Source organism: Cardiocondyla obscurior, linkage group LG04 (assembly GCF_019399895.1).
Source record: "Cardiocondyla obscurior isolate alpha-2009 linkage group LG04, Cobs3.1, whole genome shotgun sequence".
Lineage (NCBI taxonomy): Eukaryota > Metazoa > Arthropoda > Insecta > Hymenoptera > Formicidae > Cardiocondyla > Cardiocondyla obscurior.
Genome location: NC_091867.1, coordinates 9,106,886 through 9,134,725, shown reverse-complemented (window position 1 = coordinate 9,134,725; position 27,840 = coordinate 9,106,886). Strand labels below are relative to the sequence as shown.

Below are 27,840 nucleotides of genomic sequence, written 5' to 3'. Positions count from 1 at the left end.
GTTTTAAAGAAATTTTAGCTCGTCGTGATGTGCTTCGTCTCGTATCTAGAATGTAGACCGTGAACGACGTAAACTTGAGTGATTATCCGTCGGTCACGTGTCGAGACCGCGATACGGGATTCGCGGGCGTAGAGCGGTCTGTATCTCCGTACTTCACACAAATCACCCATCGGCTCATGACTCAAAGTTAGGCGTGCGTCATCCGGCATCGTATGGAAATCCTGAAAAATCCTGAAAAGCTTTGAGAAAGGGCCACGCAACGCAAGTAAGTTAACAATTATTTACTCACGTCTTTTTGCCATTTCGATATTTAACTCGACTCGAATGACACATTCGACAATCTTTCTCGCCATGCCGCTTTCGTCGTTCACCGATGTCGACTGTTTACATGTTGACAAATGTGAATTTTTGCGTCATGTACGTGAGAAGATCACAGAAACGATCACGGCGTAACGTTAGATAATAAGAACACCTTCGACGACCAGACGTCTTCGCGTCGAAATAATATAATACCGATGTGACGTGAAAAATGCGTTGACAGATGATGGGGCAATCGAACACTACGCCTACCTCGAACCCTCGCGTGATGTTCGACGACGAGGGTGACAACGGTCTGGTGCTCTGCGACAAGTACCTGCCGGTCGAGATACTAATAGAAATCTTCTGCCGTGCCGATTGCAAGACCTTGCTAAGCTGCCAGTTGGTATGTAAACGCTGGAAGATGCTGATGTTTTCCGTATGGTACAAGAAAACCGAGCAGGCGCTAGGTAAACCCATCCCGTGGGACGACAAGCTGCCCTGGCCCGCACTTTATCTCGCGTGCTCGAAAAAGCCGTACGAGCGGAATTTGGTGAAAAATCATTCCGGCCAGGAACAATTAAAATATTGGGAAATAACTCAAGAAGGTGGCGATCATTGGACGGTCGAGGAACCACCTCTCGGCGTACCGGAATTGCCACAAACCGAACCAGCGACCGAAAACAAACAGATTTGTTTTACAACATCCTATTCATATTGTTGCAAAGTGCAAAGAATAAATTTGGTAAAAGAAGGAATTCATCCGTATATCCTGGACACTTATCAACCAGCTATAGTGGTACTTCTATCAAGCTTTTTGATAAAAGTTATTGTATAAATTAAGTATTATTAATTAAATTATATATTACCTTTTTTTTTTTTTTTTAGGTAAGTGAATGGTACAGCTGTCGATGGGACTGTCCAGCAGAATATCTGCTGCTAGTTAAATTAATTAATGATGAAAATAAAGTGATATACGAATATAAATTTAAAGATGACCTGCAAGGAGAAAAACAAAATCAGTGGCTAAAGGTAAAATTTGTAAAATATCTTATAATTTTGTATAAGAATTTTAAATATAGAATACATGTATTTTCTTTTTTTTTATTGCATGCTTTATTATGCACAGGTTTCACATGTATTTGAAAATTATAGACCTGGTCTTAGAACTATCATATTCGAACATGTTGGAAAGGATAAATTATTTTGGGCAGGACATTACGGTAGTAAAATGTCTAAGGCAAGTGTTTCTGTAAAAATTCCAAAAAGTATAAGACATATATAAATATATATACAACTGTTGCACAGAGAAATGTTAAGTACATAATAATACATAATACGTAATAATATATATAATCACGTAAAGAAATTATATAAAATAAGTTTTTTTGCTTAGAACTATAAGTTATTAAAGATTGTTAATGTACAATGTTGTATATATATATTAATAAAAAATTATTTTGTAATTAAAAATTTGTTCAAATCAACTTACATTCATTATCTACGCGCAGACACGGTATTACGAATGTAATCGAAAAGCTATTTCAATTAGATTTTGTGGCGCGGAGTCTTGATGGCACACATATAATTCTTTCGGATGGGGATTTGTATAAAGACGTCCGATTACCCAAAAAGCCGTATTTTCCCATTCAAATAATACGCCGTGTTCTTTAACAGCGATTAAACTTCTATTAATCACTGTTTTATCTATATCTTGATTCAACGTCTTAAATCGCACTGTATTACGTAGCAGTCGGTGAATAACGTGTACACATTTGTTGAAATTTACGAGAATCTTATTATCTTTCGATGTATTTTGAATAGGTATCGATGATAATATAATGCCTTCCACCATATCCAAATGAACGTAATGATATAAATAATTTTTATCGCCAGCGGTTAGCTTTTGTGGTATTAAATATTCCGCTTGATTTAACAAGTTCTCTCGTATATTGGATATATCCATCGTAAGAACGTTACTATCACTCTGTAAGAATATGTTGACGTATTATTATTCAAATATGTTAATTTATAACATTTGCTTTATTTCCAAGTATTTTTTCTCGAATTATTACGCGAGAGCATTACCTTGTATATATCTATATCTGAATCGCTGTCGTCAGAATATCTCGATGCCGAATTAATTTTCTCTCTGGTTGCTCGTCTTCCAAGTATAGGCATTGCCTCGTCGCTCATTTCGCTGATACCACCTGTTCCTTGGCTCAGTGAATCTTCAGACGTTTGTAAGGAATATACTAAACATAATTATAAAATAACATTGATACGAGAAATAATATAATTACACAATTTATACAGCGTAGTATGAATTATTGGTTTTGTAACTTACCAGAACCCGAAATCGCAGGACTTTCTTCAGGACTACGTTTTTTTAAAATAGAAGGCAATTCCTGCGGCTTTTTGTTAATAGCAGGATTGACATTTTGCTTAGGCGCAGTTTGCGCGTCGGACGACTTTATCAAACCAAACAGATTTTCTGTTAAGCTGGATGATGCTTTCGTCGTCGTATGTTCCTCAAACGGAATCACTTCCGGCCTAGTATTCGATGTAATCCATTTAGAAGCCAGGATTGTCACTCCGATTTTTTGTACGTGTTTCAACGTTTCTTGAGCTTCTTCCACGTAAAATACATCCGGGCCTATCGCTTCGTTATACCTAAATAAATAAAAAAATTTTAATAGAAAATAACATTCGAGTTTTAGGAGTAATATACTCACTTTGCAGTGCATCCTCCGGATTCCAATAGTACCGCTAATAAATCATGTCCATATCCAACAACCAATAAAAACCATTTTCCATTAGGTATTAATAATTGGCCGCTGTCATTTCCGCGATTGCAAGACGACGGATAAATCTCTTTCCATAAAACCAGGGACTTTACTTGCTCCTGATTCATGAGATTTAGCAGACCATTATGTCTCAGAAACGAATGTACGTCGATCAGATCTTCATGAGGCAAATGAGATCCCAGAAGATAACATTTGTGATAAATACAGCTTCCTAATATAGTATATAATCTTTGACAATCCATAGGATCTTCATTCTATTAAATACGGGTAGATATAATATACGTAAATTTATAATGTAACATAAATATCTTTTTACGTATTATTTAAAATATAATTTATTTAAATATTAATATACCCAGTCTCTGTAATCCATAGCTTCCATTTCGCTTAAAGCAGCGTCTATTTGAATTTGCGCGTCTCTTGGTAGCTGTATAAAATTTGCGACTGAAAAAGCGCTTTTAAATTTATAATTCTCCATATTCTCAATATTATTTTGTGGGCTTGCTAAATCATTTTTGACGTCGGCATCTTTGTAAAAGTCTTTGATATTCGTTAGTCTATGCATAACTAATGTGAAAAAGTGATCTAAAGAGGACTGATTTTCCACAAAAGTAAAGCACTTTGTTAACGATTGGTAGGTAAATTCCAACGTTCTGACGATATTTTCTGTAATTTTGATAATTTCCTGAGAAGTGCAACTAAAAAGAAGCAATCCATGAAATTTATATTAAATTAATTGCTGCGTTAATTTTATTCACTATATTTTTAAAAATAAAATTTACCATTTGCCAGGTAAACCTATTAAAAGTAATTCATCGTCGCGGGATGTGTATGCAATATGCATTTCTTCCTCGCCTATATAAATAGTCGTACTAAAAAAAAATACATAAATGTAGACACATATATTTTATAAATATAAGTATGTTTTAAGGTGTGCACATTTAGTGAACGAGCACAGCGACCACGAACATTCGTCAGCGATATGTATTGTTAATGTGTAATTTTTATAGTAATTTTTCTTATGAATGTTTGCGTTCGCTATTCGGTTTCGTTTGTTAAAAGTATACACCCTTAAAACAATAATTAAACACATGTAGTATACCTGAGTGGTTGCGAGTCCACTATGCTGGGTAATAAATGATTGAGAGTTATAAAAGCTCCCCGCGTCATGCACAGTGATGAATGCACGTTTTTAGATTCGGATCGGGGAAACGTGTACAACACACCTTGCAATTCTTGTCCCATTTCCGAAAGATCCGAAGTTTTTAAATATATTACACCCAATGGATAACTTAATAGAGAGTCCATTAAAAAATTACTATTTTTCTTATTTACCAAATGTTGGGCTAAGATCGATTGCTAAAAAAATACAATCTGTAAAAGTTCTATTTTACATATAACAAATTTATATGAAAAACTAATTATTTGTGGTTTATTTACCTTCGGTAGTTTTGCAGTAACATCAATTCCAGCTACCCTTTGCAATTCTAATGTTACCTAAAAGTATAATATATATATATAATATTATAAATGATTTATTACTGTAATTGATTATTTAAATTTACAAAATCTTACATTTGACGGTGTGGTGATTTCAGATAGTACCCGATCTAAATTTTGGAAAGTGACATTGTTCGAATTGATGCTCCGTAACCAGTCTCCAATTTTTATATTTCTGTTCTTCATAGCTTCACCGTCGGGTATAAATCCTGCTACCATAACTCTTACTTTGTCCGAAAATGCACCCGGAGTGATACCGAAATATGCTTCGCATAATGTTGCCCTCCGTCCTAGCTTGTGTCTTTTTTCGGGATCAACCCACAACGTGACTTCACGAATTTCTCCTGCCTGATTATTTACTTTAAAATTATTCTTAAAACATTAACAATGACTAGTTTACCGAACGTTTCAATACCTGAAAATCTTGAAACTTGACCTCTTTGCTTCCATCTCCTTTCTCCTGAGCAGCTGCATTATTCACTGTAGCGCTATTGTTGATTCTTTTATTTCTCGTGCTCCAACGCTTGCTTTCTTTACGTCTAATAAGACGAAATAGTTTACCAGCTCTTGTGCTGCGCCGACGTGTTAATTCAGGCTGAGGACTTTCGCTTCTTTCCTTCGGAACTGTGGGATTCTCAAGCAAACTATCCTCTACAGATTCTATGTAGAATACTTCTCCAGTGGGACCAATTTCCGCTTCCCATTCAACCACAGAGCTGTATTCATATTAAATTAATTAAAAAAAAATTATGGTTTTTTTTAAATACAATATATGTATATACATACGTATATCATTTTAAACATACTCGATTAAATTTACCTGCTGGTGTCCGAGTAATATGATCCTGTACTGGAACCACTGTCACTTGCCCACCAATCGTGATCATCTTCGTTGCAGATATCCGCGGGATACGGCTGATCGGGTTTACATTTAGTCTTCAATAAAACATTCTTGCTGTCCGTTTCGCTCATATTTCGCAAATTGTGTTAAAAATATTCTTATTTTACGAAGCACAGCTCTGAAATAATTTCATAAAGAAAATCAGAACATATATACATTACTGTAATATTAAATTTAAAATAAATACAACATTTCTTGCGTTAATACATTGAATTATAGAATTTATCATGTGTATTATATTACTTACACTTATTTATTTGATATATAACGAGTATTAGTAAAATATAGAAAATCACTCACTCACCAAACACACCTGTGCGGTGCACCTGATATAAAACTTGTTTTCTTGCCTGTGAAAGAAAGGGAGTGGGGAGGCGCAGACAACTCGTCTTTTTACTCTCATATTCTTGAAAGGTCTAGCAAGGTTTTTATATGTATGAGGAACCGAAAGTGAAGAATCAGACGCACGATACATACACACATAATTTTTAAATAATGTAATAAAAATTAATTTCACTAAAAATTAGCAAGATAAAAAGTTTATTGCAAAAAATGACATAAATTTTGTCAATTTGCTATAAAAAAAATGTATTTATCGCTTACATTTATAATTGCTATTGAAAAAATATTTTATTTAAAGTCCGATTTACCGTGAACAAAAGATGCATAATTCGCTAACGCACAAGCTTTTTTGTACTTTAAATTATTTAATAATATATACTTATAGCTACTTTGTCTATCAATCACGCATGCATGCTGAACAATTCCGTATTTTTTTATATCAAATGTTTCCCTTTTATATTTTTTTTTTTTTTTTACTTTTCCATCGAATAAATTAGTAAATCAATTCAATATGTCAATGTTTCTACGTTCGATAATATCCAACCATGTCACATAATTTATATACCTTTCTATTTTTGTTATATATCGACCGCATAAAATTAAAAAAAAGCAGATACTAAAAATTAGCAACTGTATTATGCGTTGATTTTTATCGAATCGATTGTTTAAGTCTGGATGCGACGGATTTTACATCAGTAGATTCTTTCTTTTTATGTACGTCTACTTGAAAGCATTTCCACAACCTTAGCGTTTCATCAGCTCCCGCGCTAAGCACTGTACTTCCGTCTGGAGACATAGCTAAATGCAGAACGCGACTGGTGTGCCCGGTAAGTTCCGCGAGCTTTGTCATTACCGGGTATTTCCAGATTGTTAGCTGATTTTGCGCGTATCCGTGCCCAGAAACAATCTCTTTGTAATTTGTGGACCACAATAAAGCGCAAACCTGAGATTTCGTGTCAATTGTATTCAAACAAGTACCTGCAACAAACAATCAAATTATTATCTTTATTTTCACAATGTTAAAGTTAATATATCTTATTATAATTTCCAAATTATCTTTTCGGAAACTCGCCTATGTTACAATTCCAAAATCTAATGGTTCGATCAGCTGTACCGCCACCACTTGCCAGTACATTGTTTTGCCATGGGCACCATGCAAGAGCTTTTACAGCAGCCTGATGCTGGTTGAAGGAATAAATAGGTTGAGTTTGAGAGTGTCTTTGTCCGGTGATCGACGACCAAATTTGTAGCATATTATCGTTGCCACCACTTGCTAGGTACTGTCCGTCGGGCGACCATTTTAGACCGCACACTTCTTGAGCGTGTGCATTTAGAGTCGAGATTAAATGATTTCGTTCTCTAACGTCGTGATGTACAATTTTACCAGACCTTTAAAATATTTATATAACGTTAATCCTATTTTTTCAATAATTTTTATTACTTTTTATAATTTTAAATTTGTTTTATACTTTAGTTTCAGTTTCATTTTTAGTTATTTATTTTACCTGCAACCACTTGATAATATATGAGAATTCCAAGCGAGAGAACCGACTCTAGCCGCATGCCCATCCATAATACGCATTCTTTTCATTTGACTGCAATCCCACAATTCTGTATTTCCTATTGTAGTGCCAACTGCTAGATATGGACCTTCCTGAATCCATGCAACAGAGCACACATAATCGTTTGCCTCTAATTCAAACAATTGTTCTATAGTACCAGTTCCGGCGTTCCATAGATAAACGTTAGCACCAAGTGCTACAGCCAGAATATTATTGTTTGACCAATCCACCAAGTTTAGATCTGTAAAAATTATTTTTATTAACGCGTTCTTTCACATTTTTCGTAAATAAAAAGACAAAAGCACGTCGCTTACAATAATCATCAATAATTTCAGGAGCATCTAATATCCTATCAGGAGCTTGCGGTATGTATCTTGTCGAAGCTCTGACGCTAGCTGGCGTTTTAGTTTGACTGTACAAAACTTTGAGAGGATTTTGATATCCCTCCGGTGGCGCCGGTGCTTTAATTTGATAAGATAAAACCCTTGCGTTATTTATATCACCACCGTGAAGATTTTCTCCTATAAGGCGCTGCATTTCCCGTTTCATAGGGCTCAATCTGTCTATTTTATCTTTATCCTGTTCGGCATTCTGTTGCTGCAAAATCTAAAATAAAAAATCGTAAAGATATAAATACACTAAAATTATACACACATAAAAGTCTTTAATTTTTATTTAAAAAAGCCAAATAAAAAAAAAAAATACTTGCCTTGAAATGACTTAATTCAAAATTAGTTGTGGCTCTTGATGGAATAAATCTATCACCACCGTTAGGTGTTTTGGCTGGAGTGGTAGCTCGACCTATAGTAAGAAAAGTATTCAAAATTTTGTTTTATATAGACATTAATTAACTATGTTAAACATCAGGCAATTTACTTGGTGATTTCTTAGTATATTTAGATGGAGTCTTCTTAGTCTTGCTATCATTCTTTTTTGTTGGAGTCTTCCCAGAAGTGCTGCTTACAAACGAACAGTTTGTAACTTTCTTTGATGAATTCATACTAATATTACCACTGAAATAAAGCAAAATAATTTGAGTTAGGCAAAGTTAATGTGTTGGAGCTGACTAATTTGAACAGGCTTTGATTCACATGAATTAAGTTATTAATAAAATCGGTAGTAAGATACTCGCCGACATTCCAGACGCTTACCTCAACGTTGACGCCTCCATGCATTTCTTTTGCCACCTAGGGACGGCGCCTTTGATAGCATCGTCCATGCGAGTCAGGTTGTCGAGTTCCCTCATATATCTCAGGTGCGACATAACGACGCGCGTCCTCGAAGAATACGGCCGCGGATACGTTCTAAAATGTGTTAAGATTAACGTAGGCAGACCGTGATCATAAGACGTGCTTCGAAAGAGGATTGGAATACTAACGACTAAAACGCCAATTTAGTTGGTCCAGGTCCAGCTGACGTTTGGCTGAGTTTAACGGAGCTTAACGTGATTCGGAGCACTCACAAACGGCGTGTCAACGTCGGGCGAATCTCTCGCGAGGCGAAAGCGTGGTTTAAATGATCGCAATACGCCAAAGGGGAGATTTAAAAAGACCGTTGGCTTTTGAACCACCACCGGGTGTTTTCTGTTTGACTTGAGCAGGTGTCGCCGTGCGCGATCCGGTGGAATCAAAGATGGCGGATCTTCAGGTTCGTTTTTTTTTTTTTATAATAATTCGCCCGATTGGTTTGAACTGATTCAGCCGACAAGAACGTACTTTCGATGCTCGTTGATGGTTCAAAAGGGACAGAAGTTTCACAGAGAGTAGGTGACGATCGATTTCTTTTTTTGCAGACGGAGCAAAAACCAGAGCCACCGAGTGGCGACGCACGACACGTTGGTGAGGTTGTCTCCGAACTGGAACGACTTCATTCATATAAAATTCGTAGGAACGGTGCAGCCACGTGCACTGGTGCAGATGGATTCATTATGGTGAATCATGGATCTATGAAACGCTGTGATTAGTCGACGCGTAGTTTCACTAGCGCGCCGACCAATCACAGCGCTTCATCGATCGCCTGATTGTGAGTTGGTAACAGATTATGTGACTCGTGTTAATGCGTACTACTAGAGGACACGTCGAGCACGCGGTTCGAGTTCGAAACGAAAATGTCGAGGCATTCGTACGTCGTAGCCCATTTCTCGTGTCGAATTCGAGGATTTGAGACGGTCGGGAGTGTCGTGGACTACCTCGCGAGTGTCCAGTGCGTGGAAGAATGACTCGACAACTACTGCGTACTGCTAGAGAAATAGTACCGCACGCCGATATCTGTTTATACGAACCGTAGCCGGTTCGTCGGTCGTTTCGGGAGTGCCGCCAGTTTTCCGGCGTTTTTTGTACGATTTTTTTTTTTACGAGAGTGCGTTCGCGAGTGTCCAGTGCGCGGAAAGATGACTCGTCACGTCCTATCTGAGAGGAGGAGCAGGCTCAGGATGGGCATCATACATCGGCGGAGCAACTTTTAGGTGAGAAATAATTCTTTTTTAAAATTTGTTATTTTATTAATTTTTTATTTTATTTTTATTAAATATCAAATACATACGCGTAATTTTTGTTTGTTTGTTTAAACATTAACTACTTTCAGCACGTCTACATTAATATTTTTCTTTTTATGTTACAGTCACCGGCAGAACTTTACAACTCCGCTGAAGTTCATGCAGATTGGTAAGTCGCATATTTTTTTTTTTTTTTCGTAGTTTGTAATTGGGATCTCCTAAAAAACAGCACGCACATAGCGCGCGCATGGTTTCTTCTAGTAGAATAATACATGTTAATCGAAACAATATTACAATAATAATATATACAGCATTTGTTATTTTGTAATTGCGAAAGTATACAGTCCAAAATTTAATTTTTAATTTTAATCAACCAGCAGTATTATTTTTATGCCAAATATTCTTTAGAGATCATTACATAGACCCCGGCGAGTTTGTCTTAAGCAAGGAGAGGCGAGAGATCTCTATCTTTCTCTCTCTCTCTCTCTCTCTTTCTTTCTCTCTACGTTGTTGCGCAATTCGCGCGCGTAACGTCATCCCCGCCATGGTGAACAAGTGTAATGCGACGTTACCCTCCCCGCCTTTAGGAAAAGCTCTCGCTGTCTTTATGTAAGATATAGATATATGTTAAATCAATGATACCGGGCTTGCGCTGCGTTACACCCCCGTAGCGTGGCGTAAGGTCGGGAACGCGCTCACCCCACCCACCCCTGTCCCCGTCGCGTCGCGGAACGGCGCCGGGCCTTCTCCACCTTCCACTGCTTTTATCCCCCTACCCAGCCCCATCCACCCTCGCGCGCTACGCATCCAGCGTCGCCGCCACCACCACCATCAACCCTCTTTCTCGCGATGTATTCCCCGCTCTCTCGACCGGTTCATACCCTTTTACATCGTTTCGTGCGTTGCGAGCCTCCGCGAAGTACAAAACCACCAGGGTGGTCGAGGAAACTCCGACAAACTTCGGCAAAGCCGCGCTGGTCGCCGGCGTTACCGGTATAGTCGCTGGTACCATAAAGCACTCTACCTTTACTGATTTCCGTCCCCCGCGGCAGAGGGATGCAGGGGAGGCACGGAGTGGCTCTTCCCCCTTTCTCACCCCCGAAATAACGTACTACCGAAATGCCACGAGCTGCCTCGCTGATCGTAGACGTAGTAAGGGATAGTTCGCGCGCGCGCGTGCCGAGCCGCCCCCTCGCGGGGGTGGCAGCAGCGGCCAGACAGTGGCGGCAGACATAGCGGCGCGACACCACGCGACATCACGCCGCGCCGTTCCTCGCGTGATTTTCCGCATCGGACGCCAGCCGAGCGCCTACGAGTTAGGGGGCATCGCGAGGGTGAACCCGGGCAGTGTCGTCGCGCGAGGAAAAGCGTGGAATTCGTTCTCCGGCCGCTGCTTTGCGCTTCCTTTCCCACCTCTTCCGCTCACACGTTCCGTGGACGTCCGCCGGAGGCCCCGCTCTTTTTCTTCAGCCCCTTTCCCGCCGTTTCGCTCTGTTCCGTTTCCGCGTCCCCCCGTTATTCTCCCCCGCCGTGTTCTTTTTTTTTTTCCGCCGTTCTTTTCGCGCAGCGAAGGTTGGTGCGAGCAAATCGCGTGGCGGCGAACGAGGAATTATGCCGTCCTCGCTACGCGCAGTGAGATCATGTGGTCACGCTCGGCTCCAGAGCAGGCAGTGACATTTCGAACGTACGTTCCGGACGGATACTCGCAGCCCGGAACGAGGCCGCCGCCACCGCCTTCCCACCCGCCGTCGTTGAAATGATCGAACTGGCGACCGAATTTGCTCTGACACCCGCGGAGCGGTGCATCGCCGTTCGCCAAGTGGTAAACGCGACGGGGATAAAGGGGAGGTCTCATCGCCGTGCGTGATCCGATTTCGTGACCTTGTACATTACGCGTACGCGAGGAAGAGAGAGAAAGAGAGAGAGAAAGAGAAGGTGAAGGAGGAGAGTATACGCGCGCGCGCGTGCGAGCGAGCGAACGCGGGTGGACGACGAGGGGTTCGCGGGTTCGTGGTATAATATAGTGAAACACGGGCGGTAGAGATAGATGTGCCGAACGAGATCGGTTCGCCAGAGGTTGTGCGAGAGGCGGAGATCCGGTGATGACCTATGGACGATGCGCGAGGATCGTTAAATCGACGAGTGCCGAACCGGTTCGTCCCTGGTCCTCGGCTACGACGATCGATCGCCAATCGCGTGAAGTTACCGCGGAGGGACTCACCGCTGTGGGAGACCACGCGTCGAGAACGCGGCGAAAAAGAAGAGGGCGAGGGAGAGACGGGGGAAAGAGGGATCTTCACTAACTATTGTCTAAAATCATTGAAATAATGTTCCTGCACGTAGACGACAGGCTGATGCTACGCTTCGGGCTACTGTTTCTGTTGTGGATAGGCTCGAGTCGTCAACAAGAGGAGGACATACCGCACAATGAGTAAGTGGTCGTCGCACAAGCTCGATACCCCTAGGATTAAGTAGCGAGGACATGAAAAACACCGCTGTAGGCCCTTCGTGGCATCGTCGGACCTCGGTGACGCATGAGGTCCCGAAAGAAGTTGGCCGGGGGTGGCAGGGGCAGAAGGGGCGGGGGGAATTCGCGGGGGACAAGGCTAGTAGTGGTGGCGGTGCGGTGGATGTGCGAGCGATCGGACGGATGGGGTGCATAAAGCTCGACGAGCAAAACTCGATAGGGAGCAGAAGGAGCGTGAGGGCGAGGGCGAGGGCGAGGAGGTGGACGAGGGCGAGAACGAGCATGCGGTAGTAGGGTGGGGAAATAAAGGAACGCGCGAGAGTGGGAAGGAGGGTGAGAAAAAGAAAGAGAGAGAGAGAGACATCGTCAAGGGTGTGAGCAATGCGAGAAGAAGGGCGAATGTACAGGGTTAAGGAGAAAAACGGAATGGCGATGAAAAAATGAAAAGCGCGAATGAGGGGTATAAACGGAAAAGAACGATGTATCGGGCTTCATAGCGGAAAAACGGAAGGAGAGAAAGACAATGAAAAGAAATAAAAGTGGAAGGACTAACGAAAATAAGGAATCGCGTGATACTTATCGGTTATAGACTACGTGCGAATAGATAGAAACAAGAATAAAGGTGGAAAAAGATCCAAACGTGAAAAGATACGATTAAAATCTTAGAATAACAATTTTGTAAACTTTGCAAAAAAAGCTTCTTGAACTGGCAACAATTTGGAAATTAATAAAAGAATGTTTTATCCACGTTATAGTATCAGAAGTAACACAGATGTAATTTCTCTTTTTCAGTCTCTCATTTTTTTATACTGACTAATTACACTTGCGATTAATTATTTACATAAACAGACCTAAAACAATTATGTATTATTATAAATTAATATATCAAAAAGAATTATAATTATTTAATTGTTTACTTATTCTTATTAAGCACATATTTTAACATTGCTGAACAAATATATTTACTTAACATGATGTTATCAATAACTGTTGTAGAGTGAAAAACTGGGCCTTAAAGTTTGGTGTAGATCTGTGGGAGTTTGGCAAACAAGTAACTAAAATGAGCGAGATACAAAGGGTAAGAAAAACAATGTGATTATAATGAATGTTATATAATAGTAAATCATCAATAAATACCTTAGATTATCCAAAGATTCACATTGTAAGAGGAAATTAAATCTCTTCATTAATTGATCTTCTTTCCAAAATTATTTTCTCAACGTAAAACATTTGCAATCTTCCCTACTCGTACATTGAGTCTTATTGCTTCATGCTTAGAAATATCATGAAGTCGAGGCTAACGTCATCAAGAGGGACGGCCTCGTTCTCGTTCGGGAGATGGCTATGGAAGTAAAAAACACGATGGACTTTAAAATGAATGCCGTGATGGTACGTTAACATAGTACTCTTTAACATATTATTTCAATCTTAAGCTTATATTATTTGTTATAATTACCATTCGAAACTTGTCTGCGCAAATATAAACATTTGTAAAACGTAACTTGTTCACAGAGATTAGTTGAGAGCGCCGAACAGGCAGCGGTATCGGCGCCGAGGGATGGAAACGTGTCGCCCAAGTATTACGCCTCGCACCGGCTTAACAGCTTCGTTAGCGATGATAAAGGTTCCGCGCAGGATGTACTCCTTGCTGCGAATCGTCACTTCGATCACCTCGCAGTGAACGTTAGTTTATCCGCCGTGCTGCTACCGCACGGAGTCAAAGACAACGGTGAGCTTCGTGACAGATACTTTCAACGAACTTAATAAAATCCCAATCGACCCGCAGACATATCACAGCCTACAATCATTTATGAACTTTTCAACACTCCAAAGTTTAAATAGAGGTTATCCTTCTGAGCCAACTACACATATTTTCTCTAAGCATTATAGCAGTGACTTTTCGACCAATTGTGCTGCTCAATTCATACTGTTTTATCGATACGGACAATCGAAATGAATAACATCATTAGTCGAAACGTTACTGTTATGTTTTACAGAAGGTGTAAGCGACTGTTGACCGACGTTAGTGATCATTAAGAACTTGTTCTTCACTTGCAGAACGCGATGTTGCTTCGGGTATTCAATGGAGCGAGTATTTGGATCTGCTGTTTGTTAATAATTATGAGTGTGATCCTACGCTGTCCTGGCAATATTATGGAGCAACAACAGGATTTCTACGACGATTCCCAGGTATTTAATCAAGATTATGTGCGTATATGTGTGTATTAATTTTTATGTTACTCTACGTATGTATTATTTTTACATTCACAATGTTTTACTTTTTAAAAAAAAATTAAGATATTTATTTAGATAAAATGTACATATATATATTGAAATATATTTTTATTTTCTATTAACACTCAAGTTTGTTAAATAATACAAGTATAATACAATTGCATAATCGTTAATTTAATATCGTATATTTTTACAACATATATATTTCTTTGCAACAATCTAGTCAAATAAAAATTGAACAAAAAGATTTACGTATTACAGCGATATCATGGCCACCGATGGAGGGTGCATTTGGGTCATTGAAATCTTCGCATCGGGTCGTTCGCGATGTGTACGACTTCAGGATGTCGAGCTGGTTTGTTGGAGCTGCAAATAGTCCAAAGGATCTAGCGATCTTGATTGATAGCGCGGCCTACACATCTGATCGAAATCGACGATTGACAATAGCCACAACAAAAGTTATTTTGGACACCTTGGGACCGAACGATTACGTAAACGTATATCGCTATGGAGAAAATGCTGAGGAGATCGTACAGTGTTTTAAGGATAGTTTGGTGCAGGCGTCACCTGAGAATATTCATGAGATGAAAGTAGCCTTGAGCGTCATAAAACATGAAGATACTGCTACCAACATATCAGCCGCGCTTAGCACTGCTTTTGAGATCCTTCACAAGTATAATCGCACTAGCCAGGGAAGCCAGTGCAACCAAGCAATCATGCTGATCACTTCTGATACCGATGGTCCACCCACGGAAGTGATAAAACGTTATAATTGGCCGCACATGCCCGTGCGACTTTTCACCTATCTTATTGGTGGTGATAAAAGCCCTGATCTTCAAAACACAGCTTGTACTAATAAAGGTAATGTTATTTAAGTTTATTCCATAATTACTGTTGCAATTAGGAAACAAATAATTTTATTTATACATTTAGTTGAAAAATGTAATATTGAATATTTAAAGAAGGCTTAATAAAATTTATGTTCTCATGTTAATTATATCAATTTCGTAGGATTTTACGCAAGAATTACAAATGCAGATGATATCCATAATAAAGTTTTTGAGTACGTGAAGGTTTTAGCACGGCCTATGATACTGTATCAGCATGATCATCCCCTTCATTGGAGCCCTGCATACGTAGGTGGAAAAGTAAGCAATTTATTTTATACGTATTAGTGAATATTAGATTAATTAATTAGTTTAATAAAATATTGTTATAAATATTAATAATCTTTTGTTGTATGTGTAATAACTCTATATTAATAACAATTGACTTTTAGAGTAGTAGATACGGCAGAGAAAATCGGGGTCAATTAATGACGTCTGTGACAGCTCCGATTTTAGATCGTCGGAATTATACGGTAATTATATCTTTTAAACAATAATTAAGCAGGCGTGCTTTTTAAGAGTTGTACGATTGTTATTTTAATATTCAATTATTATGTTATTAAAATGTATCTTGTGTATTATCGTTTTAAGGTGAAAACGGCTAATTTATTGGGTATTGTTGGTACCGATGTACCTGTCGAGGAGATTCAGAAACTCGTGCCGCCTTACAAGGTACATATTTTTTTTTTCATTACTTTATTTAGTCTCATTGCACTACTATGTATTAACAATGCATTTTTTGTATTACAGTTAGGAGTTAATGGATATTCGTTTATTGTTGACAATAATGGCAGAGTTCTGTATCATCCTGACTTGCGGCTTCTGGTAAGTGTCGAATATTTTTTGTGACAAGCATTAATGTATTAAAATTATTTTTGTAAATATATTGTAATTTTAAATAAATAATATTTTAACATTATATTAATATTTGACGCAGCCTGGAAACACAGAAGTAAGTACGAAAATTTATATACTGTGTTCTGTTTCTGATGATGTCGATTGAAGGAAATAAAAAAAAAAATTGTTTTTTCAGTACGATGAAACGTTGAAACCTTCGTATATAAGTGTAGATTTATCGGAAGTTGAACTCGCAGAATACGATGGCCCTTCGGCCCCCCCGAATAACTCGCTTCTGCTCGATGTAAGTAACATTTTCGTTATTTTATCACCTATTTTTTTTTTTTTTTTTTTAATAAAGTTAAATGTCACAGTAGCAATTTGATATAATTTTTCTAGCTGAGACGTGACATGATCGATCAAAAAGAAGGAGAAACTGACTTTACAATCAAAATACATTATGATGATATGGTAAGAAATCATTATAAAAATAGTAATTACAAACTTAATAATATGTACCACGGAAGCAATATAATTTTCTTTTTATTACGCAATACTTTGTTGATTTGCAGAAAAGGGTTACGATTAGACGACACAATTATTTTTACAAACCGATCGAAGGTACTCCGTTTTCTTTAGGCTTGGCCTTGCCAGAAGGTTACGGCATGTTTGAATTACGGGCCGAGCAAGAAATAAAGTTCGCCATCGTAAATGGTAAGTTTATTATAATACCGCATATTAATTTAAAACAATGGAAAAAATTTATTTTCAAGAAAAAAAAAATTTGTATGAATTTATTATGTTTTATTGCAGTAACGGAGTATTTTAAAGGAGGTAACTGGAAAGTACATCCTGATTGGGTATACTGCGAATATAATTCGGCTTCCGATAAATACTTTTCCTCCCCGGAGGAACGCGTCATGCATTTCTTAGCACGGACGCGTCGACCGGGATGGAAATGGATGTCCTTGAGACCAAGGAGTCCAAGCTCGCATCATAAACAAGCGAGCAAGCCGGATAGAGATTCTTATTATTGTAAGTATACAGATCATATTAATTTAACATCGTAAACTAAAGATTTCTAAAATGTGATGAAGAAAAGAAAGACATTATACCAATTTCATGGCATTGTCACGTTTTAGGTGACAAAAAATTAGTGCAGTCTTTAGTCTTGGATGCTCTGGTGACGGATGGATTCGATAAAAGGGAAACGCAAAGGATGCACAAAGAAGAGAATGAGAAGTAAGTTCCGTATCGACAGTAAGAGAGAGTGCACGTCCTGTCTTTTTCATTCTCACCCATTTACCACACAAATTAATTGCAAATTATGCGATCGAGCACAGCAATGCACAAGCACGCGGTTTATCATTCACGCACCGCATAATGCCGGTCACTTTTGCAAATTGATTCGACCGCCACTTTTGCCTTGATTATAGCCCGTGATGCGTCTTGGTTTGCACAAGTTATGTAGCAAATAATAAACTTTAAAAATGCAATTTTTTTATATATATATATATATATAGCGTTGATAGACGGATAAAGTTTCCGATGGTCGCCCAAATATTGTTTGAATCTCGATCGAATCTGTATGTGTATATGAAAAAGACAGATTCTATATGTATACGTACAATGTACGTGGGATATTAAAGGCGACGGTGAGAAGAAAGAGAAAAAGAGAGAGATTGCTCGCACGTTGTTTAACATGAGCTTGGTAAAAAGTTTTTTATATAAAAATATACATTATTATATCTTTTTATATAAAACCATTGTTACCGGGAGAATATATAAAGAGAAATCCCGGTGCGACAAAAGTAATCACTACCTTGTAACACGCCAAGTGCACTATGAGCAACCGTCCAACATTTCATTTCACAATATTATCTTTTATTGCATATTTTTATTACATTTTATTATTGTGTGTCTCCACCGCTAGCCCTATTGCCATACTGATGGCTCTACTGCACAGGTAATCCATTATGCACAATTATTTGTATAACACGTTAAACATGTTTGTCGATAATGCACGGTAATACTCACTTTGTGATGATCGTATATGTTTAAAATATGTCCGTTATCTCCGGTATGGTTAAGAACATAAAAATTGCAATCGAACATTGGGCTTAATTTTGTGATTGCAGCATTCATAAATATAATAGATGTACGTGCAAAAAATATATTAAACTGTACGCGTTTTGGCAATAATTTTTATACTTACGTCTGTATATAAATATTCATATTAATATGAATAACTGATGGTACAATTAAAAAGAAAATGATACCTTACAAGTAGACCATAAAAAATTTGACATCGCAAAAATTAAATGCAAATTAAAATATTTAAAAAGTTTTAATTAATAAAATAGAGAAGATTATCTAAGTTCTAACATTGATAAATAATTGTGGTAGATTATATAATCTTCCGTCATCGACTAGTAGTCAATGTACGAGCTAAAGTGAATGCTTGGCAGCCGTCGACTATTAGTTGCCCTATTTTTCGGAAAGGTTTTGCCGTGTAAAAAATTGGTGGACTGGGAGAAGATAAATCCAAATTTAACGACGTATTTGTGTCGATTCTCTTATAAAGCCACCTACTTTTTTACACGAATAATCCGAAGCAAAAAAAAAACGGTTAAAAAAGTAAAACGAGAACTAAAGTGAGCGAAATAGAGCGATTTATTAAGTCGACTGTTTTATTTAGTAAGGCGACAACTAAGACTCGACATTCGCTTACTCTCAAAATGACTAAGTGACTTGTAACCGAGTCAAGAAATAATCGGGAAACATTGTAAAAACATCAAGATATTAAAATAGATGATTGTTGTAAATGTCCATTATATTAATGTGCTTTCCAAAATTTTATTAAGGAATCATTTTTTTTTTTTTATCTACCATCAGATATTAAATTCTCTATATGATATAATTAATGTTACAATTGTTAAACGTGATATATTATTTTAGATTGCCAAATCTACATCAAATTGAAATCAATAGACATTTTTTTATGTAGGAATCTGGAATGTTTCGGGACAAGCGTCTTTAAAAAATCGATGTTTTCGCGACGTTTTCGCGGTTTTTATTTCACATCTTGCACTTGTCTTTATGTGCTTTTTAACCGTCAAAGGAAGCTGCAAACTGTCGATCGGAGATCGCACCCCAATCGTGCCACAATTAAAGTGAATTAGTTTGATTTATAATTCGGCTACTAATAGGCAGAAAAAAAAGAAAAAAAAATTTAATACTGTGGTGGCGTATTTGTTGTATCACCAAGAATGCGGTTTACATAATGTGTTTTGCAATTACAGTCAGGGCAAGGGTAGATTTGGCGTCACCAGGAGCTTCATTGCAACCAGAAGTGGACTTCTACGATGGCATGAACATCAACAAACCGACGGAAACACCGAGGAACCGTGAGCTTATTTTTAACGATAAGACTATCGAATGAATATTATACCAATGTTAATAACAATAATTTACTTTCTATCTTTCTTAAGTTTTAAGAATTTAAAGGATAAAAAAAAGTAGATTAAACTAAGAATAATAAAAATTAGGGTTAAGGTATAGTTTATAAAAAAGAATATAAGAGTCACGCGTATAAAAACAGTATTTATCAAAATAAAATAGTTATATTTGCTAAAATTTTGGAAATTAAACATAGCGCAATTTAATATTGGGGGTCGCGAAATTAACTTGTAAGCACGACTGGAATACTAATAGTGTTCGCACGTAGGCCCTTTGCTGAAAAGCACGCAAGTGCTATGGATTCATCGTGGTACAAACGCGCAGTGGATCAACACTCCATAGAACCGGACAGCTTCGTCTTCAGCGTACCGTTTGACGCCGGTAAATATGCACATTTTAGAAAACCAAACAATTAAATAGCTTATTTATTTCTCAGCGAATGCACCCTTTCCTTCCAAAATAAAAATGTAATTAAAGTTAAAATGTGATTATTGAATTGTTAGCTGACACAGCTGATCCACTGGTCACCGCCACACATGCCATATTTATCGGGAAAGGCCACAAAGCTCCAGCGGCAGTGGTAGGCTTACAATTTCAACACTCGTCCTTAGCGACACACTTTGTAAACATCACTTCAACAGTAAGTGGATCATATGATTTTTTTTCCCTTGTATTTAATTACTGTAGGCAATATAACAGAGTAACTTTGCATTTTTTTAGTGTACCGGTATGACCGGATGTAAAAAGAACTGTGCCTCGGAGGAACTTGACTGTTACATTCTCGATAATAATGGATTTATTATCATAAGCGAACGTCACGAGCATACTGGAAAGTTTTTCGGCGAGATAGACGGAACTATAATGGATTCTTTAGTGCAAGACAGAATATATAGGTAATTGTAATTTATTAAAAGAATATTTTGTAAATCAGTTTTTGAAACGCTTCAAGATTATTTTTAATGTAGGTTAAAATCTTCATATTAAGATATTTTATATAGAAACATTAATATAATTTATATTTTATTAGGATATATTTTGTATTTCAGAAAAGTAACCGTCATAGATTATCAAGGGACTTGTAGTCCTCAAGAATCTCACCAGTCATCGGCGCCACGAAGTTTATCTAATTCTGTTATAACGATGGCAGCGGCATTCGGTAACTTTCTTTGGACTTTAACTTTGAGTCTGAATATTCAAGATTTGTGGCAGACGACACTGGCGTTCGCTAACGATGTGATGGATGGTAACGTTTTAAAAATACGTTTATATTAACATAATAATTATGCAAATACAAGGGCACCATTTCCTTCAATAAATATGTAATAAAAATGCATGCCTTTTATTAGACATGTAGTTAAGAATAAATAAATATGAAAGATAATCTGTAATTAGGTAGGTGTTGAATTAACTGTAAAATTGATTAATCAAAGTTAAGGATTAGAAAAAAAAATTTGTTTGTAGACGATTTGGTGTTCTCCGACGATGAGGAGACGCATGAGTTCGAGTCGTTGACGCCTGCTGACTCCACAGACGAAATAACATCAGACGAGAACAACGTATACGTAAGATTTCCGGTGGTTGCTCCAGCGACTCCGGCTTCACCACCGACTACACGGGCCACTTCCGCTCATTATCCAAGAAAATTGCGCGCTTGTGAAAAGAAAACGGATTTATATATCTTACAACCTGAACGGCTTAACACTAGCGGCCAGAGTAATCCTCTAAAAGGAAAGCTCACCAATTGCCATGTAACCGGGTGCGAAAGGTAATATAAAAGACAATTGTATTAACAGAGTCGCATTTTAAGAAAAATTAAAAACATCAAAGAATTAAATCCGCTTCTTATACAAATCAAATTTAATATTGAATTTTTCTCATTTTTTCTATATTTCTTTCTTACTTTGGTACAGACCATTCAGTGTCCAAAAGATCCGTCACACGAACCTGATATTGCTGGTGGTCGACACACTGTGCCCTTGCGGCAGTAAACAACTCAGCATCGAGCCTATCGAAGCGTTAACTGAGCCCGGAGCATGTACGGCGCGGAGAGAACGTCTGTATCGTCGAAGACCGCCGAAATGCATAAACTACCACCCTGAAGAGATGGAAATCAAGTTTTGCGGTAGCGCCGGCCGTCTCTTTAGCTACTCGTTATATCTTATGTCTCTCTTATTCGTCATCACAGTGCGACTTGCGTGACTTTGTCGAGATTAATTAATTGCGTGTGCCCGTGCGCGCAAATACATAAAGCATACACACATATATACACATACACGTGTTTACAAATTACCTTTTTAAAATGGATTTAGCGTTGTCGTTTCTATGGAACAGTTATAAAAAGGAAGAAAAGTGAAGTGTACTAGGTTCGTGGATTACCACTACATGACACAAGGGTGTGAAATATATATCATATATACATATATACGACAACATATATCAAAATCCATGATATATGAATATAATATATTATATGATACCATATCATATTCATATCAATAATTATATCAATTTATTATATGATTCAATATCATATAATATATTATATATATATGTGTGTGTATATATATTAATATATATATATATGTATGCATACATACATATATGTTATAATATCCATTTATAAATTCTGTTATGTAAGAAAATCCGAAATATTTATGTGTGCGATCTCGTCACATGTACGTCGAAATTTATCCTCGATGCCGGACTAAAGCAATAAGTGTCCTGTGTGTAATATGACGCTCATGGGAGAGAACGAGAGAGTAGATCTGTTGGTACTAAATAGATTGTTGGTATAATGAGCGAAATAATTTTTAAAATTGTCGCAAAAAGTTGCAGTTACTATCACAAGTTTTTTATTAAAGTCCACCGTCGATTATTTGAGATTACATAAAGACCGAAACCGTAAAGTTTGATGTTTTTCATATTGAATATGAAACGACGGTTTTACTATGACAATAAGATTTTTTTTCTTTATGTCGTACAGTGATCGTAACGCGAGATGCTCAATAAACGACTCATTATTAATCGAATCGGACGATCTAATCTTGCAATTAAATAATCGTAGATAGATTAAATGGAAAAATCTAATTTTATTTAAATCGTATTTTTTTAATTACTAAAATCGATTGAAGTTTCATTCATTTTGTTATAGATACTTTATGTCCAACAATTAAAAAATATTATTTTCTTATGCTTTATTCCGACCGATGAATTAAATCGAACGTTTATTTTTAATATCTATCACATCTAAGTTCTCTCTAACGCTCTGAGCATTCGAGAACACGTACAAGAGAGCGGATATCCTTCATCAGGCTTCTAAATTTCGTCCGCTTTATATCGTTAATTATTTCGCAATGGTGGATTTATTTAAAATGTCTGCATGATAATCGGGTCGTGCCTCACCTTAAATCAAACAGTTACGATTATATAAGAAGAAAATAATGACTTGACGAGATTTGGAAGCGTGACAGAGCCGAAAATATTAAAGCAACATTGTGACGCTTTTATTCCGATATTCACGAAAGAGTATGACATTTTCGACACTGTGAAAAAGTCCGCATTGTCACTAGAATCGCTAAAAGTTGCTTCAGACTAGCCAAGAATATACCCGTTACTTGCCGTCGAAGTATTTTACACTTAAATAAGGAAAATCGTACAAAAACAAAGTTGTATATTCATAAGTGATCGTCACCACGATTCTAGTGTTATACGGATTACAAGCAACTTCGCGAAACATTCCAGCAAAATTATCGATTTCTCTCGTAGACGAGATTCACTCAAAAATGTCTTCCTCTCCATTCAGATCCCATCGTATTCAAAGTTTATCATTCTTGTGAAAATGCATAGGCTGGCGTATTCGTTAAGGACGATATTTACAATCGTTTCCCGATGAACGAAAATTTCTTGTATATACAAATGAAAAATTCTTGCTCACGAATGAAAAAACACGTGCGAATGTGTTTTTATTCCAATTTTAATAAGCTTCAAGTGTTAAAAAAAGAAAAGAAAAATTTTAAAGTCTGTTTTATCTCTTTAACATAAGATTTAATTAATATAAAATTACCTATTTAATTAATATAATTATGAAAGGCTATAAGAAATGATTGTGAATATTGTTTTTAAAATATCATTTAAATATATATGATGCAAGTAGCGCTAAAAACCTGTGTCAGATGTCACGAATAATCAAAATGGCAGAGCAATAAGTCAGTGATTGAGAGAATATATATATGAGATCAGGTTTTCCTGAAACGCACGAAAATAACGGCCGATTTCGTCCATCACGATGGTGATTGAAACGCTAAAAATAATGACTCAATATTGCTACGTGTAACACCATAAAACTATAGCTCTATTATTATTATATTCTATTGTATAGCTCAGCTATAACGGTTCTATCACTCGTGATCGAGTTTGCCTCTCGCCAAGCGAGAGTTGGCCGAATCCGTCAAGCACGACGATAATTATCGGCTTAATAGTATAGTGACATTTTGGATATAAAGTATCAATCTTGTTAATTAATTTTCCTAACGTCTATTCAATTTGTAATACTTTGCATGTAAATATTAATCGACTAGGACCATTTTATTATCACGCTTACTCTTTATCAGTCACTGAGCAGCCTGCCGAGCTTGTTCCTTTAAAAAAAAAAAGGATACAAAATCGATGAAGCAAAACTGTAAAAGCTCTCCTGCGAGTTTTTTTAGATTTACATCGCGGTGAAATGATAATTCCACGATTTTGCAGATCGGACATATATTTACGCCCGTACTCGCTTAAAATAAACAAAACAAAAAAAAATCAAATTTCCGGAACGAACAAATTCTGGCGTGAGATTTTCGATTCTGAGAGGATAAAGAACAGAACGGGCACCGAGGATCGATACACGCCGTAAAGAAATCTTCCATCCGTGTCACAAACGCACACAAAACGGGAAATTACGTTGCTCCAGAAAAAAGATTTATATGATAAAGAAAAAAAAGATACGTTGACTGTCGATCATCTGTAAAATAAGGTGCGTGTTAGCTTGAATTAGCTTCATTTTCACGACCTAACTTAAGGGTAACTTTACGCCCGTTGCTTCTTCCGAGAACAAGTGATCTTGTTATCTCGGCCGCGTGTAAGAGGGATGAGAAAAGAATAAACTATCTACCTTGTAAATTTAACTTGCATTGCGAGTATACGCCGGAAATCTTCGCGGAATCGCATTAGCTGTCGATACGATTGATCGAGCGACAGAATTTCTACGGAAATAGAAAACGCGACGTTTGGAGCAACGAAGTAATTGATAAGGGAGAATTGATTATAAAGAAAAAAAAAGAAAGAAAGAAAGGAGACAAGAGTTGTAATCTATATAATGTTCGCCGTTTCTTACTTGACGTGAAACGATAATTAAGATAATGTTTTTCATTAGAGAGGATAAGATACGATACGCGAGAGGGAACATATAACTCGGTACACTTTACACACTCGCAAATAATTCAACAGGGATGCGATAACGAGACGAAAATGGCTTCTAATTCCGACTACGACAATTACAATTGATGTTTTTACCGTTATCGATGTTACTACTGTTCATCTGTTATCGTTCCGTAATTTAGCGTTCCGTAAACGTCTCGAGATTAATAACTGTTGTAATGAAGCGACAATTCCCAATGACTGTCGTCATTGAAATAACGTCAACTTGCTACCTAGACGCCGTTAAGTCCTGGTAGTTTGCGAGCATACCGTTTGCAGTTTTTTGTATATTGTTTTATAAATTATAAACTATTCAAACGCGGTAACAGAATTTTTCCCCGGGATGTATCGGTCAAACCGAGCCCGATAAACTTCCCGACCAAAGATTTCGGTCCAAGTGAGCTTAAGAATTAGTTAGTTCTGCCGAGTAGATTCTGCTGACGTTTTTACAATAAAATTTGTAACAGACGTTTCGCGGAATCTATGTTCAGCGGATTTGGCCGTCGGTACAGTACAAAGCAACTTGCGGAAATTAAGGCCACGTTCCTCGTTCGTATGAATTTGGAGCGAAAATTCCCGTAGAATAATATAGAAGCTTTGATCATTTTAAATGAAAGTAAATGTTCTCTTAATCTCGATTACTTAAATTGACCGTCAAGACGTTCAAAATTGAAGATTATTGTAATAAGAAATGATATTTAACGTATGAGGATCTTGACTTCGAACTTAAATAATGCCCGTCTCTAATTGTAAATCTTTTGTGTAATAGCGAATCACCCCGTGATTTGCATCGCACGAAAGATAAAGAAGTTATAATTGTCAAAAAAAAAAAATGTCATAATGGCAATTTGGTATTTGTAAGTAAAACTTCACGTTGCCGCGTTTCGCGTTTAAAAATAATTTCAAAAGCTATAACCGCGTTACTTATGAGATTTACGTTTTTATCTTGATAATTTAAGCATAACAGCGATATCTTATATGCGGACTGTTGCAGAATTGGCCATGTCAATGAGAAAAGAATGATTCTGTCTAAAAGAAATCAATAAAAGTAAAGTGCGAGATTTCTGAAGAATGAAATTTTGCATAGAAAGGTTCTATTACATATTTTCGATTGATTTTTTTTTTCATGTTTACAGAATCATCTTTTTTTCGATTATGCCACTAGTTCTGCTTTGCGTATCGTTTGATTTATCGATGATCAATCGTGTGATTGTAAATTAAATTCCTTTAAGGAAATGTAGAGTTACATTCGAGGGGATGATTCAGAGTGTCGGTCTAACAACTAACTTTGTCATCGAAATATCTCACTCCGATCGTGACCGAGGGTGATCACGGTGTGAGACTTGCGTTCCGCGCAGAAAACGGGACTAGAAAAACTACTTGTTGAGCTTAGTTGACTATTCGTTCGATTTTAAGTAGGAAATATTGCGTTAACATTGACTGCGGTGCAACGGTGGGTCGTAGTGACGTTAAAAGTGACAATTTGAAGTGGCACTAAAGCGAACCATTAATCGTTATTTTAGGGCTACTTGACGTCATCGCGGCCCTTTGTTCCACTCAGTGCATACACGTGCGTTGCGACATTTGGATCGCAGTGACATGCAAGTTTATTATCGGTTACACAGATTCGTTACAAATGACGTTTTACGACATGTCGGTGAGATTCAGTGGCGCAACTCGCGACAGGAAATCGCTGATACGCGATTCTTGATATAGCGTTAGGTATCCCAATAATAGATAGACCCTCGAAAGAGCCTGTTACTTGTAAACTAGAAACGTATTTGAAACGAGTTTAATCTACGTGGTGTGTGAGAATCTAATAATTAATTCTTCCTATCGAATTTATTCCACGTGAAATGATTCTCATTTGACGCGTGAGATTCACTGTTAGTTTTGATCCATTATTAATTTGAGTTTTCATTGATCTCGACGGACAAGTATTTAAACAAGATGCGTTTTATCGAAAAATGTCCGTATGATAACGTGAGGTTGAGGGAGGAAGAGAGGATTGTCTTCCTTGAGGACAACCGAGTCGCATGAGATGAAGATAAACGTTAACTTGAATTAAGAAGAGGGGGGGGGGAGAGGAAAGAAAAGCTCTATAAACGTGTTAGATAAAAGAATCTTTCGATCGGCACTATTAGGTGCAGCCATGTCTTCCATTATTTGTATATTAATTAATAATAAAATCGACTATAACGTATTATATAAAACTATACCTTTACACCTACAAAATCACACACACACACACACATACAACACACAAGTCACGTACACCAAAGGATAATTATGAACTTATCTCTAATATTGTCTACAAATAAGAAATACGATGTAATATTACGAAACAGATAAAAAAAAAGAAAAAAAAAAGAAAGACGTGAACGCAAGAGGGAGTGTGGTATTTTTCACAGGATTTTTCAAGACGAAAATCGCGTTTATCGTTTTACATAAGTTCCGACGATGGTGTTGCACTTCGCCGTATTTTTCCGAGCGTACGTTGCCGAAATATAGTTTGCGAAAACGCGTTGAGAAATCAGGCGATTCATGGCTCTGATTTTTCACGAGCGCGATTAAAATAAAGCGTTTAAAATGTAT

The 27,840-nt window shown here is 37.3% G+C and overlaps 4 protein-coding genes across 9 annotated transcripts; 2 read left to right on the top strand and 2 right to left on the bottom strand.

Annotated features, from left to right (window-relative positions):
* Positions 1-132: 132 nt before the first annotated feature.
* On the top strand, positions 133-1,770 carry LOC139102034 (F-box only protein 27). 3 transcript variants are annotated; one of them, XM_070655656.1, is made up of 4 exons: positions 133-265; positions 542-1,096; positions 1,186-1,329; positions 1,453-1,770. In XM_070655656.1, exons 2-4 carry the CDS (start codon positions 542-544, stop codon positions 1,462-1,464), a joined length of 711 nt encoding a protein of 236 aa, XP_070511757.1. In that variant the 5' UTR covers positions 133-265; the 3' UTR covers positions 1,465-1,770. The 3 variants fall into 3 exon arrangements, with proteins under 3 accessions (XP_070511757.1, XP_070511755.1, XP_070511756.1); XM_070655654.1 differs by having other exon boundaries at positions 1,427-1,770; XM_070655655.1 differs by lacking the exon at positions 133-265 and having other exon boundaries at positions 356-1,096; positions 1,427-1,770.
* In (protein inturned) lies at positions 1,760-6,043 on the bottom strand. Its single transcript, XM_070655578.1, has 11 exons — positions 5,425-6,043; positions 5,020-5,320; positions 4,680-4,952; positions 4,545-4,601; positions 4,207-4,463; positions 3,887-3,976; positions 3,460-3,802; positions 3,033-3,358; positions 2,645-2,970; positions 2,386-2,552; positions 1,760-2,284 (listed from the first exon to the last, which is right to left on the bottom strand). Exons 1-11 carry the CDS (start codon positions 5,574-5,576, stop codon positions 1,817-1,819), a joined length of 2,760 nt encoding a protein of 919 aa, XP_070511679.1. The 5' UTR covers positions 5,577-6,043; the 3' UTR covers positions 1,760-1,816.
* A 256-nt stretch (positions 6,044-6,299) lies between these two features.
* Positions 6,300-8,996, bottom strand: Fzy (cell division cycle 20 protein fzy). The gene is made up of 8 exons (XM_070655629.1): positions 8,788-8,996; positions 8,561-8,713; positions 8,286-8,422; positions 8,119-8,210; positions 7,724-8,015; positions 7,353-7,650; positions 6,920-7,236; positions 6,300-6,825 (listed from the first exon to the last, which is right to left on the bottom strand). Exons 2-8 carry the CDS (start codon positions 8,671-8,673, stop codon positions 6,497-6,499), a joined length of 1,578 nt encoding a protein of 525 aa, XP_070511730.1. The 5' UTR covers positions 8,674-8,713; positions 8,788-8,996; the 3' UTR covers positions 6,300-6,496.
* A 551-nt stretch (positions 8,997-9,547) lies between these two features.
* Stol (voltage-dependent calcium channel subunit stolid) lies at positions 9,548-27,619 on the top strand. 4 transcript variants are annotated; one of them, XM_070655558.1, is made up of 25 exons: positions 9,548-9,873; positions 10,029-10,072; positions 13,367-13,448; positions 13,649-13,759; positions 13,883-14,099; positions 14,429-14,560; positions 14,867-15,466; positions 15,617-15,753; positions 15,885-15,965; positions 16,084-16,164; positions 16,243-16,317; positions 16,430-16,444; positions 16,526-16,633; positions 16,729-16,800; positions 16,902-17,043; positions 17,143-17,364; positions 17,472-17,571; positions 18,263-18,295; positions 19,632-19,736; positions 20,057-20,169; positions 20,292-20,428; positions 20,509-20,681; positions 20,835-21,031; positions 21,250-21,553; positions 21,699-27,619. In XM_070655558.1, exons 3-25 carry the CDS (start codon positions 13,431-13,433, stop codon positions 21,985-21,987), a joined length of 3,462 nt encoding a protein of 1,153 aa, XP_070511659.1. In that variant the 5' UTR covers positions 9,548-9,873; positions 10,029-10,072; positions 13,367-13,430; the 3' UTR covers positions 21,988-27,619. The 4 variants fall into 4 exon arrangements, with proteins under 4 accessions (XP_070511659.1, XP_070511657.1, XP_070511656.1 ...); XM_070655555.1 differs by lacking the exons at positions 9,548-9,873; positions 10,029-10,072 and adding an exon at positions 11,469-12,334; XM_070655556.1 differs by lacking the exons at positions 9,548-9,873; positions 10,029-10,072; positions 16,430-16,444 and adding an exon at positions 11,468-12,334.
* The last annotated feature ends 221 nt before the right edge of the window (positions 27,620-27,840 follow it).

What these genes read in the sequence shown, in the direction of transcription:
- In (XM_070655578.1), bottom strand. Translation starts at nt 5,576, where the DNA reads ATGAGCGAAACGGACAGCAAGAATGTTTTATTGAAGACTAAATGTAAA. An exon ending in ATAGGTTTACCTGGCAAATG is followed by an intron (nt 3,803 to 3,886) that starts GTAAATTTTATT and finishes GCTTCTTTTTAG; the next exon opens with TTGCACTTCTCAGGAAATTA. An exon ending in TCCTGCGATTTCGGGTTCTG is followed by an intron (nt 2,553 to 2,644) that starts GTAAGTTACAAA and finishes AATTATGTTTAG; the next exon opens with TATATTCCTTACAAACGTCT.
- Fzy (XM_070655629.1), bottom strand. Translation starts at nt 8,673, where the DNA reads ATGTCGCACCTGAGATATATGAGGGAACTCGACAACCTGACTCGCATG. An exon ending in ATGGAGGCGTCAACGTTGAG is followed by an intron (nt 8,423 to 8,560) that starts GTAAGCGTCTGG and finishes GCTTTATTTCAG; the next exon opens with TGGTAATATTAGTATGAATT. An exon ending in TTGAATTAAGTCATTTCAAG is followed by an intron (nt 8,016 to 8,118) that starts GCAAGTATTTTT and finishes TTTTTATTTTAG; the next exon opens with ATTTTGCAGCAACAGAATGC.
- Stol (XM_070655555.1), top strand. Translation starts at nt 12,231, where the DNA reads ATGTTCCTGCACGTAGACGACAGGCTGATGCTACGCTTCGGGCTACTG. An exon ending in CAGCGTACCGTTTGACGCCG is followed by an intron (nt 20,170 to 20,291) that starts GTAAATATGCAC and finishes TTGAATTGTTAG; the next exon opens with CTGACACAGCTGATCCACTG. An exon ending in CGCTAACGATGTGATGGATG is followed by an intron (nt 21,032 to 21,249) that starts GTAACGTTTTAA and finishes ATTTGTTTGTAG; the next exon opens with ACGATTTGGTGTTCTCCGAC.
- LOC139102034 (XM_070655654.1), top strand. Translation starts at nt 542, where the DNA reads ATGATGGGGCAATCGAACACTACGCCTACCTCGAACCCTCGCGTGATG. An exon ending in CTTATCAACCAGCTATAGTG is followed by an intron (nt 1,097 to 1,185) that starts GTACTTCTATCA and finishes TTTTTTTTTTAG; the next exon opens with GTAAGTGAATGGTACAGCTG. An exon ending in AACAAAATCAGTGGCTAAAG is followed by an intron (nt 1,330 to 1,426) that starts GTAAAATTTGTA and finishes TATTATGCACAG; the next exon opens with GTTTCACATGTATTTGAAAA.